This window comes from Calonectris borealis, chromosome 19 (genome assembly GCF_964195595.1).
Source record: "Calonectris borealis chromosome 19, bCalBor7.hap1.2, whole genome shotgun sequence".
Taxonomy (NCBI): Eukaryota; Metazoa; Chordata; class Aves; order Procellariiformes; family Procellariidae; genus Calonectris; species Calonectris borealis.
In genome coordinates, this window is record NC_134330.1 from 6,040,037 (window position 1) to 6,049,872 (window position 9,836).

The following is a 9,836-nucleotide window of genomic DNA, read 5'->3' on the forward strand; positions in this document are numbered from 1 at the left end:
TTGCTGTTCCCTGGCATCGCCTCCCTCCCTGCTGTGGCTGTGACCCTGCTGTGGCTGTGACCCTGCCGGCAGGGGGGTCAGATATGGCCCCCCGAGATGAGGGGCTGGCAGTGGGTGCCCCAGGCCATGCCCGGCTCTGGGACGCGGGGGAGATGCTCTCCCCTCCCTGGATCAGGGCCACGCAGGGCGGCTGAGCCCTCCTTTTACGGTGGGGATTCAGCAGAGCACGGCCCTGGCAGCTGGCCCCGTGGAGTGAGCGGAGACACCGCTATTGTCCCTGCGCTGGCTCCAGGCAACTTCTGGGGGGGACCGGTCTCCTGTGGGACCCCCCACCCTGTCCTGGGGGTCCGGGGCTCTGTGCCGCTGGGGCTTGGTTCCTGGTAGCAGAGGTGATGCAGCTGGGGTCCCTGGGACAGCAGTGGTGGGGTGGCACGGTGGGGTCCCCAGCCTGGGAGTGGCGCAGGGGGGTCCCTAGCCCTAGCTGGCAGTGGCAACAGGGGGGTACAGCGGGGTCCCCAGCAGTGAGAAGGGGGTGGCAGGGGGAGTCCCTACCCACAGCTAGGAATGGCACAGCAGCGTCCGCGGCACAGAGGGGTCTCCAGCAGCACCAGGGAGTGGCTCAGTGGGGTGCCTGGGTGGCATGGGGGTCCCTGCCCATGACAAGGGGTGACTCAGTTGGCCTGGGGGAGGGGGCCACAGAGGGGTCCCCACCAGCAGCAGGGGGTTGCAAAGGGACGCCACAGCGGGGTCCCTAAGCCGGGGTTGTCACCCTGGGGTCCCTACCAGCGGCAAGGGGTTGTCGCCGGGGCGGGGGTTGTGCGTGCGGCGGCGGGGGGGGGCGGAGCGGGCCGGGGGGGCCGGTCCTGCCGGGTGCCGCCCCGCCGGTCACGTAGCTCTGCGGCACCGCAGCCCCATTTACCGCGGGGCCGGAGCGCGCAGCCCGCAGTCCGCAACCGCCGCCGCCCGCCCTGCACGGTAAGAGGGAACCGGGAGCCGGGAGGCCGGGACAGGGCGGGGGGGCAGCCCGGAGAGTGCAGCCAAGGGACCCCGGCAGCGGGAGCCGGCAGCCCCGCCGAGGCTCCGGGGTGTCTCCCTGCGGCGCCGCCGGTATCGCGGGGGTCGGGCAGGGCTGGGGGGCTTCGGGAGCCCCGGGCATGGGGGTGCTGGGTTGGGGGGGGAACCTGGAGACACTCCCTGCGCTGGCGCAGCCCGAGCCCAGGCGGTGCCGGCCGGGGGATCGCTGCTCCGGGGGGAGTACCGGCTCCCCGGGGCATCCCCGTCCCCGCGGCAGCGCCATCCCCGGGGTATCGCCATCCCCGGGGTACCCCCAGCCCCGGTTGTGCCGCCGCTGGGGTCTCTCCCTCCACAGGTAGCGCCATTCCTGGGGTATTTCCATGCCCCCAGTATTCCCATCCCCGGGGTATCCCCATTCCCCGCGTACCTCTTACTGGGGGTATCCCCGGCCCCGGGGTACCTCCATTCCTGGACCCCCCCTGTTCCCTGCCCCGGCCCCCCGCGAAGCTGCGCTCCCTCAAGATGGCTGGGCTGGGGGCGGGTGAGCAGGCAGCAAAATGGCTGGGAGCTCCCCGGCATCCTCCACGAGGCCCTGCCCGTCCCGGGGTGAGGGCAGCTGCCTGCTTATGCAACGCGCCCGCCCCGCTGACCGGCAGGGCCGGGATCCCAGCCCCGTGAGGGTCCCCGGTCCCCGCAGGATGCGGGTGCGTGGCAGATGGGGGAGCCGCCGGGCCGGTGCGTGACTCAGCCCCCATCCGCTCGCAGCCACCACCACCATGACGCACCAATACCCCGCGCTGACGACCGAGCAGAAGAAGGAGCTGTCGGACATCGTGCAACGCATCGTGGCCCCGGGCAAGGGCATCCTGGCCGCTGATGAGTCCGTAGGTCAGTGTTGGGGGGATCTGTCCCGCCACCCCTTTTCCCCACGCCTGAGGCTGACGAGGGTGCTGGGTGCCTGCAGGGAGCATGGCGAAGCGCCTCAACCAGATCGGGGTGGAGAACACGGAGGAGAACCGCCGGCTGTACCGCCAGATCCTCTTCAGCGCCGACAGCCGGGTGAAGAAATGCATCGGGGGCGTCATCTTCTTCCACGAGACCATGTACCAGAAGGCTGACGACGGCACCCCCTTCGTCCAGATGATCAAGGACAAGGGCATCGTCGTGGGCATCAAGGTATGGGAGGTGTCTGGTGGGTGCTGAGGGTGCTTGGAGGGTGCTGGTGAGGCTCAGCACCGCCTTCCCCTTCTCTCCGCAGGTGGATAAGGGCGTCGTGCCACTGGCTGGGACGGATGGCGAGACCACCACGCAGGGTAGGTGGAGGGGGTAATGGGGCAGGGGCCGCGGGGTTTGGGGCTGCGGGGCTGACGCGCTGCCTGGCAGGTCTGGACGGGCTGTCGGAGCGCTGTGCCCAGTACAAGAAGGATGGGGCCGACTTCGCCAAGTGGCGCTGCGTGCTGAAAATCAGTGACAACACCCCCTCCGCGCTCGCCATCATGGAGAACGCCAACGTCCTGGCCCGCTATGCCAGCATCTGCCAGCAGGTACGTGTCTGTGGCCGGGCATCACCCCATGGGATGGATATTGACCCATAGGATTGTTGTTGACTTAAGGGGCCAAGTATCGCCCCACAGGGTTGGGCACAGATCCATGGGGCTCAACATTGCCCCCATATCTGGGTATCACCTCCTGGAGCTGGACATCAACCCATGGGCTGGGTAACACCTTATGTGGGTGGGTATTGATCCCCAGGACGAGGCATTACCCCATGGGGTGGGCATCACCCATGGGGCCAGGCATTGCTGCACGGGGCTGGGCAGCACCCCACAAACATGGGCATTGCTCTATGGGGCCAAGAATTGACCTTCCTAGATTGGGCATCACTGTATGGGGCCGGGCATCACTGTATGGGGCCAGGCATCACCCCACTGGGATGGGCATCACTGGCAAGGACGGACATTGAACCTTGGGGCTGAGCATTGCCCCACAGGTCCAGGCATTGGCCCACATTGCCATGGGGCCAGGGCCATGCCCAGGGATGTCCCCGTGATGGCATCTGCCTGGTGTTTGCAGAACGGCATCGTGCCCATTGTGGAGCCGGAGATCCTGCCCGATGGTGACCACGACCTCAAGCGGTGCCAGTATGTGACGGAGAAGGTGAGCAGTGGAGCGGGCAGCAGGGCGGGCACTGTGCCGTGCTGTGCCTTGCCGGGGAACTCCACGCTGCCCGTCCTCCCCAGGTGCTGGCAGCTGTCTACAAGGCACTGAGCGACCACCACGTCTACCTGGAGGGGACCCTGCTGAAACCCAACATGGTGACCCCCGGGCACTCCTGCCCCACCAAGTACAGCCCCGAGGAGATCGCCATGGCCACTGTCACTGCCCTGCGCCGCACCGTGCCCCCGGCCGTGCCAGGTACCGGCACCAGGACATGGCGGGGACCAGGAAGGGGATGCCCTGTGTTCCCCCTGGTGCCATAACCCCGCTCTCTGCAGGTGTCACCTTCCTGTCCGGGGGTCAGAGTGAGGAGGAAGCTTCCATCAACCTCAACGCCATCAACACGTGCCCGCTGGTGCGGCCATGGGCCCTCACCTTCTCCTACGGGCGGGCGCTGCAGGCATCGGCGCTCAGTGCCTGGCGCGGGCAGCGGGACAACGCCACCGCCGCCACCGAGGAGTTCATCAAGCGCGCGGAGGTGATGGGGATGGGCCCCGCAGGAGAGGGACGCTGCGTCCCATAGGGTGGTGGGGACACCCAGGGCCGTGTCCCCGTGGGAGGGAGGGGGTACACCAATGACTGTGCCCTTTCGGATGGGGGATGCTGAGGGCGATGTCCCATGGGGTGACAGGACACACCGAGGGCTGTGCCCCACAGGACGGGATGCCAAAGGCCATAGTCCCCATGGGGGGACACACAGGACTGTCTCCCTGTGGGATGAGGGACAGTGAGGACCACGTCCCCAGAGGGCAATGGGGGATGCCAAGGGCCAGATTCCTGCGGGATGACATGGGACATCGAGGGCTCTGTCCCTGTGGGAAGAGGGATGCCAAAAGCCATGTCCCGTGGGGTGACAGGGGACAACAAGGGTTGGGGGGAATGGGGGATGCTGAGGGCTCTGTCCCCATGGGAGGGGGATGCCAAGGGCTGTGTTGCAAGGGACACTAAGGACCATGTCCCTGTGGGATGGGGCACACAGGCCATGTCCCCAGGGACGGGGGGACCCCGAGGGCTGTACCCCACCGGGGCCACTGATGTTTTCTTCCCCTGCAGGTGAATGGGCTGGCGGCGCTGGGCAAGTACGAGGGCAGCGGGGACGACTCGGGGGCCGCCGGGCAGTCCCTCTACGTGGCCAACCACGCCTACTGAGCCCCGGCCGGGCGCCCCACCGGCCCCGGCCCCCTCCCCACCACTGCTCACACCCTGCTTCCACCCCAGCCACCCAGGGGAGCCGCCACGCGGGGAGGGGAAGGGGAACGCGCCCCGCGGGCTGGCCCCATGCCGCCGCCTCCACAGATGAAGCGGGGGGCCTGAGTTACCCGGCCCCTGAAGGGAGCCACCCGGGTGCCCCTTTGGCGGGGGGCTCCAGCCAGGCCGTGGTGGGGGGAAGCCCGGCCGCGTGGGGGGCAGGAGGGGGAGGCCTGGGGGTGCCCCTGCCCTGCCGTAGCTTCGCAGTCCCGGTCGCTGCCGCCCTTGGGGCGCCTGTGTTGTGTTCGCCGTGTGCACCCCGTGTACCAAATAGCCTAACAACGAATAAACGGTAGAGACAGCGCTGTGCCGCCTCCTCCCTCGCTGCGGGGTACCCGGGGACCGCGCGCTGCCCCATCCTGGGCTGCCCTGTTCCCTTCGCCAGCTCTGGGCACCACGGCAGCCTGTTGTGCTCACCCATGCAATGAGCTGTGCCTGGTCTCAGCCCACCCACACCCATCGTGGGGCTCTGGGAGCCAGGAGGGGTGGCTGGGCTCTCCCTACGGGCCACGGGGTGGGTGAGGAGCCCCTCGGGAGCCCCCGTTCCACTCTCCCCCCACCCGGTTCCACCCCCCCCTTTCCCGGCCGCGGTGCTCGGCGCTGCACAGGCGCCCGCCGCACCCCCCCCCTCCCTCCCGCGCGGAGGCACCGCCTGTCCCTCCGCGGCCCTCGTAAAGGCCTTGTGGCCAAAGCCCGCCTCCTCAGGGCGGGTACCGTACTTTGATTGGTGCTACTGTCCGCCCGTCTGCGCCACCGCCCTCCGAACTCCACGTTTATTGGCTGCCGTGAGGACTGGGCGCTCTGAATGGCTGGGCTGGGTGGAGGCCCCGCCCCCTCGGCTGGTCCGGGAAGTGAAGATGGCGGCGGCGGCGGCGTTAGCGGCGGATGAAGCAGGTACCGGCAGGCCCGGATGTTCGGGGCTCGCTCGCTGTCCCCCAGCCCCTGTCCCCGGGTGCCCGGTCCCCGCCCCGTCCCCGGGAAGCCGGGCCGGTGCTGAGCGCTGTCCCGGCAGAGCGGGCGCGGGGCCGGCGGGCCGCCCTGTCCTTCGCGGCCATCGCCGTGGTGCTGGGGCTGCCGCTGTGGTGGAGGACGACCGAGACCTACCGCGCCGCCCTGCCCTACGCGGACATCGACGGGCTGGGCCAGCTGCCGGTGAGCGCCGGGGGGGCCGGGGCAGCGGGTCCTGGGGCTCGGGTGCCCGGGCTGACGCCTCTGCTCAGTTCCAGCTGGCGGTGCCCGTCGCCGTGGTCTTCGCCCCGGGGTCGGTGCCCGGGGACCTGCCGAGGCCGCTGCCGTTCAGGGACGTGCGAGAGATGGAGAATTCCGTGAACCGTGAGAGACCCCTCTGGCTGTCCCCACCTTGTCCGTCCCTCCTGGGTGGCCTCGTCCTTCCCCGGGGTGCCCGTGCCCGCGGCTTCTCTCCCCAGGAGGCGGCACCGGCTGTCAGCCCGGAGCTCCCCGAACCCACATCCACCAGCATCACCCTGTCCTGAGCTGGCAGTACAGGGGAGCAGTGGGGACAGCAGGGTCCCAGGGTGCTGCAGGGAAGAGACCAGCTCCCCTCCCTGGGGACGGGGGCGATGGCAGCCCTCGGAGGGTGGGATGCGCCCTGGCTGGCGTGGGGCTGTCCTGCTTGCCACCCCGCACCAGCTGAGGCTACGTGTCGGGGTGGGTTACTCAGCTGAGGTTAGATCTGGTGCCCAAAGGACCTTGTGGCAGGTGTCCCTCTGGGGCTGTCCCTTGTCCCTCTTAGCTCCTACGAAGGGCCTGGGGGCCAGGACTAGTGGCTTCACGCAGGCTTTCTCCCCCGGCAGTGAGAACCAGTATCACGTCCCGCTACGAGACAGTCTATCGCAGCACCACGGCTCAGGAGGAGGCAGCGCTGGATGTGGCTACTGCACGAGGTACCGGGACAAGGGATTGCAGGAGCTGGGGCAGCTCCGTGGGGGAGCAGGCTCCTCTTTCTGAGGCTGGTTGAGCAGAGGACTCGGCTTTGCTGCATCTCAGGGTGGGACAGGGATTGGAGTGAAATTCCCAACCCTGCTAATGCCTCCACCTTTCTCAGAGGCTGACGCTGCTCTGCGCCCGCTGCAGGATGCCTCGTTGGGCTGTCTGACCGTGTTCGTGGTCCCTGAAAGCTCCTCTCTCCTGCCTCAGGTAGGGAGCAGCACCCTGCGGTGCCAGCCTCTGCCTACTTCACCCCTCGAAGGTGCCCTGGGGGGAGGCATCCGTCCCCAGGCTGTTGCAGGTGGCACCGTGCTGTTCTCCAGCCCTGCTCCCGGCCCTCACCCCTGCCCCTTCCCCAGGGCATCAGCGTCTATGTGGGGAAGCACCGCAGCGCCCTGGTAAGGGCTGGGGGGGGCCTGGCTGCCCTCCGCACCCGCCTCCAGCAGCTCACGCAGGTGATGTCCTTCACGGCCAGCTCCATCGCCACCGCCCTCTCGGACCGCGTGCCCGATGGCCAGCTTGGCCCTGACGCCCGGCGGCACTTGAAATCCAGCCTGGGTACGGATGTGCACCCCAGCCCCGTTCCCTGACCCGGGGAAGGCCTGCTGGCTCTGGGGGAGACACTGTTCCTGTTGCACCTGTAGCACCCCTGGATGTCTTCTGGGGTAACAGACCCTAGGGTCTTCCCTGTGCCCTTGGCAGTTGCTCTGGGCCAGGATCCGTGCTGTGATTGCTGTGTGTTGGGGCACTGGTGCACAACCCTGCATCAGGGAGGGCCAGAGAGGAGGGGATCAGGTCCTGCTACTCTCGGGAGCTCTGTCATGGCCACACGCCCAGCCTTGGCATCAACAGGCGGTGGCCGTGCCAGTGCCTCACAGGCTGTGGGTCCTCGACAGGGTATGAGATCACCTTCAGCCTGCTGAACCCCGATCCCAAGTCCCACGCTGTGGACTGGGACATCGAGGATGCCGTGAACCGCTACGTGCAGCCCGTCCTGGACAAACTGAGCTTGGTGGCCAACTTCTCTGTGGACTCACAGGTGAGGGCTGGGAGAGGCGATGGGGAGAGCCCAGCCCTGGCCTTCCTGGGTGCCCCGGGATGTGATTCTCTGCCAGCAACGTCTTTTTTGTGTGCCTGCAGATCCTGTACTACGCCGTCCTAGGAGTGACACCACGCTTTGACAAGGAGTCCTCCAGCTTCCTCCTGAGCGCCCACAGCCTCCCACACGTCATCAACCCTGTGGAGGCCAGGCTGGGTGAGCGCTGCGCTCCTGACTGGGCTGTCACGGGCTCTGCTGAGGGAGGGGGGGACAGCTGTGCCTATGGCCTCTGCCCCTTCCCTCCCCACAGCACCATGCCCCGCCAGCCCCGGATGGGAGCGAGGGTGACTGAGACCTGCCGGGCTGGCAGTTCTGCTCGGGGCTTGCTGTGGAAGGAGGAGCAGGGCTGGGCTGTGCCCCAGCGCTGCGCGCGGGCGGTTTGCTCTCGCTGTCCCTGCCGGCCAGGGGAGTTCTTTGACTCTGTCCTGCTGCAGGCTCCAGCGCTGCCTCGCTCTACCCCGTGCTGAACTTCCTGCTGTACGTGCCAGAGCGCTCCCACTCCCCTCTCTACATCCAGGACAAAGATGGAGCCCCAGTGAGCACCAACGCCTTCCACAGCCCCCGCTGGGGCGGCATCATGGTACGGGGCCCTGGGAGTGCTGGCAGCACTCGGGCAAGGCGGCAGCTCCCCAGCCCCAGGGCTCCGGCTGTGCCTCGCTGACACGCTCTCCTGCAGATTTACAATGTTGAAGCCCCTGCTTCTTCCCAAGCCTCCCTCCCACTGCACGTGGACGTAGACATGGTGCGAGTGATGGAGGTTTTCCTGGCCCAGCTCCGGTGAGGATGTGCTCTTCCCTCCCTGGGCCTCTGTGCGCTCTCCTGGCACACGTGGAAATCAATGGGGTCAGAGCAGGCTGTACCCGTTGTAGCTTGTTTGCTCCTCTGTGGGCTCGGGGAGGCTGAGAGTGGCTTTTTGTGGCCTTTGAGGTGCTGACCACCGGCCAGCACTGCTCTCTGGCCAGGGGTGCTGGCACATCTCCCATCTCCTGAGGTGGGAGGCTTGTCTTGTCCTGCCCCTTGTGCAGGGGGCCATCAGGTGGGTTGAGCCCTGCCGAGACTGAATGCACCAGGGAAGGGGAAGAGCAGGGAGTGCGTGGGGGACCGCAGGCTTGTGATATGGGCTGGGACCTTCCCCTTGTTCCCAGGTTACTGTTTGGGTTATCTCGGGAGGAGCTGCCACCTGAGTTCCTCCTGGAGAGCCCAGGGAACGAGGGGCTGGCTGACTGGGAGCTGGACCGCCTGCTCTGGGCCCACACCGTAGAGAACGTCGCCACCGTGTCCACCACCTTGACCTCGCTGGCCCAGCTCCTGGACAAGATTGGGAACATTGTCATCAAAGATGATGTTGCCTCTGAGGTAGAGCTGGGGCACCCTGAGGTGGGGAGCGGAGGGGGCCAGGCGTCACTGTCCCTGTGCAGACCATGAGCTCTCACTGGTGTGGCGCTGCCCAGGCCTGGCAGCGAGCGAGGCCCCCAGGCTTGTTCCTGTGGTCCTCCCTGGCCGGGGACTGACTGTCAGTGTTGTTCCCACACAGGTGTACCGAGCGGTGGCCTCAGCGCAGAGCGCCATGGCCAAGCTGGCCACAGGCCACCTGTACTCGGCTTTCCAGGCCAGCAAGGAGGCAGTCACCTCCTCGGAGCGGGCTTTCTTTGACCCATCTCTCCTCCACCTCCTCTACTTTCCTGATGACCAGAAATTTGCCATCTACATCCCACTCTTCCTACCCATGGCCGTTCCCATTCTCCTTTCCCTGGCCAAGATTGTCCGGGAGGCCAGGCAGCGGAAGAAGGAGCCCACCAAGATGGACTGAGCTCATCGCAGTGGTGCCCTGCCTTGGTGCTGGGGCTGTCCCCACCTTGTGCAGCACGTTGTCACGGACCCGTGGCCCAAGAAGGTGCCCCAGAACGGTGTCAGGGCCGGGCCCAGCAGCTCAGCGTGGGTCTGCCATGGCCGAGACGTGGGAGTGGGAAGAGAGGCTGCTTTGAGGGGTGGAAGATGCTCTCAATCTGGGTCCTGAGCCCTCCACCCAGCAATGCTGAGATCCGAGAGGAGGGAGGGGGCTCCCTGCGTTCACCCCCTGTCCCTGCACTGTGTTCAGAACAAGCTGCTGTGTAAATAAAGAAAAACCCCGGTTGTGCGGGGGGCTGGTGTGGGGCTGTGTGACCTTCCTCTCCTTTGCCCCCTCTGGGGGTTGCGCTGCCTGCCCCTTGCCTGCCCCTGCACTCCCCCCATCGCTTTATGGGGTCTGGCTCCTGTCTTACGGGTATTTAGCCCAAAGTGCTTGTTGTGGGGGACAGTTACGGGGTTCAGC

At 67.2% G+C, this 9,836-nt stretch overlaps 2 protein-coding genes across 5 annotated transcripts; both read left to right on the plus strand.

The window, feature by feature from the left end:
- The first annotated feature begins 241 nt into the window (after window positions 1-241).
- ALDOC (aldolase, fructose-bisphosphate C) lies at window positions 242-4,782 on the plus strand. The gene is made up of 10 exons (XM_075168693.1): window positions 242-389; window positions 910-975; window positions 1,780-1,902; window positions 1,979-2,190; window positions 2,273-2,327; window positions 2,398-2,558; window positions 3,088-3,171; window positions 3,255-3,429; window positions 3,510-3,709; window positions 4,285-4,782. Exons 3-10 carry the CDS (start codon window positions 1,791-1,793, stop codon window positions 4,378-4,380), a joined length of 1,095 nt encoding a protein of 364 aa, XP_075024794.1. The 5' UTR covers window positions 242-389; window positions 910-975; window positions 1,780-1,790; the 3' UTR covers window positions 4,381-4,782.
- A 534-nt stretch (window positions 4,783-5,316) lies between these two features.
- PIGS (phosphatidylinositol glycan anchor biosynthesis class S) lies at window positions 5,317-9,675 on the plus strand. 4 transcript variants are annotated; one of them, XM_075168695.1, is made up of 12 exons: window positions 5,317-5,373; window positions 5,492-5,631; window positions 5,700-5,811; window positions 6,294-6,383; window positions 6,545-6,636; window positions 6,786-6,984; window positions 7,323-7,465; window positions 7,567-7,681; window positions 7,960-8,105; window positions 8,202-8,302; window positions 8,671-8,881; window positions 9,060-9,675. In XM_075168695.1, exons 1-12 carry the CDS (start codon window positions 5,337-5,339, stop codon window positions 9,333-9,335), a joined length of 1,662 nt encoding a protein of 553 aa, XP_075024796.1. In that variant the 5' UTR covers window positions 5,317-5,336; the 3' UTR covers window positions 9,336-9,675. The 4 variants fall into 4 exon arrangements, with proteins under 4 accessions (XP_075024796.1, XP_075024798.1, XP_075024795.1 ...); XM_075168694.1 differs by having other exon boundaries at window positions 5,322-5,373; window positions 8,671-8,902; XM_075168697.1 differs by lacking the exon at window positions 5,492-5,631 and having other exon boundaries at window positions 5,321-5,373; window positions 8,671-8,902.
- Window positions 9,676-9,836: the final 161 nt, after the last annotated feature.

Bases quoted from the DNA above. Each gene is read 5' to 3' on its own strand.
- PIGS (XM_075168694.1), top strand. From the start codon at position 5,337: ATGGCGGCGGCGGCGGCGTTAGCGGCGGATGAAGCAG. The intron at 7,682-7,959 runs GTGAGCGCTGCG...GTCCTGCTGCAG, and splicing joins CCCTGTGGAGGCCAGGCTGG to GCTCCAGCGCTGCCTCGCTC. The intron at 8,106-8,201 runs GTACGGGGCCCT...GCTCTCCTGCAG, and splicing joins CCCGCTGGGGCGGCATCATG to ATTTACAATGTTGAAGCCCC.
- ALDOC (XM_075168693.1), top strand. From the start codon at position 1,791: ATGACGCACCAATACCCCGCGCTGACGACCGAGCAGAAGAAGGAGCTG. The intron at 2,328-2,397 runs GTAGGTGGAGGG...GCTGCCTGGCAG, and splicing joins TGGCGAGACCACCACGCAGG to GTCTGGACGGGCTGTCGGAG. The intron at 3,710-4,284 runs GTGATGGGGATG...CTTCCCCTGCAG, and splicing joins AGTTCATCAAGCGCGCGGAG to GTGAATGGGCTGGCGGCGCT.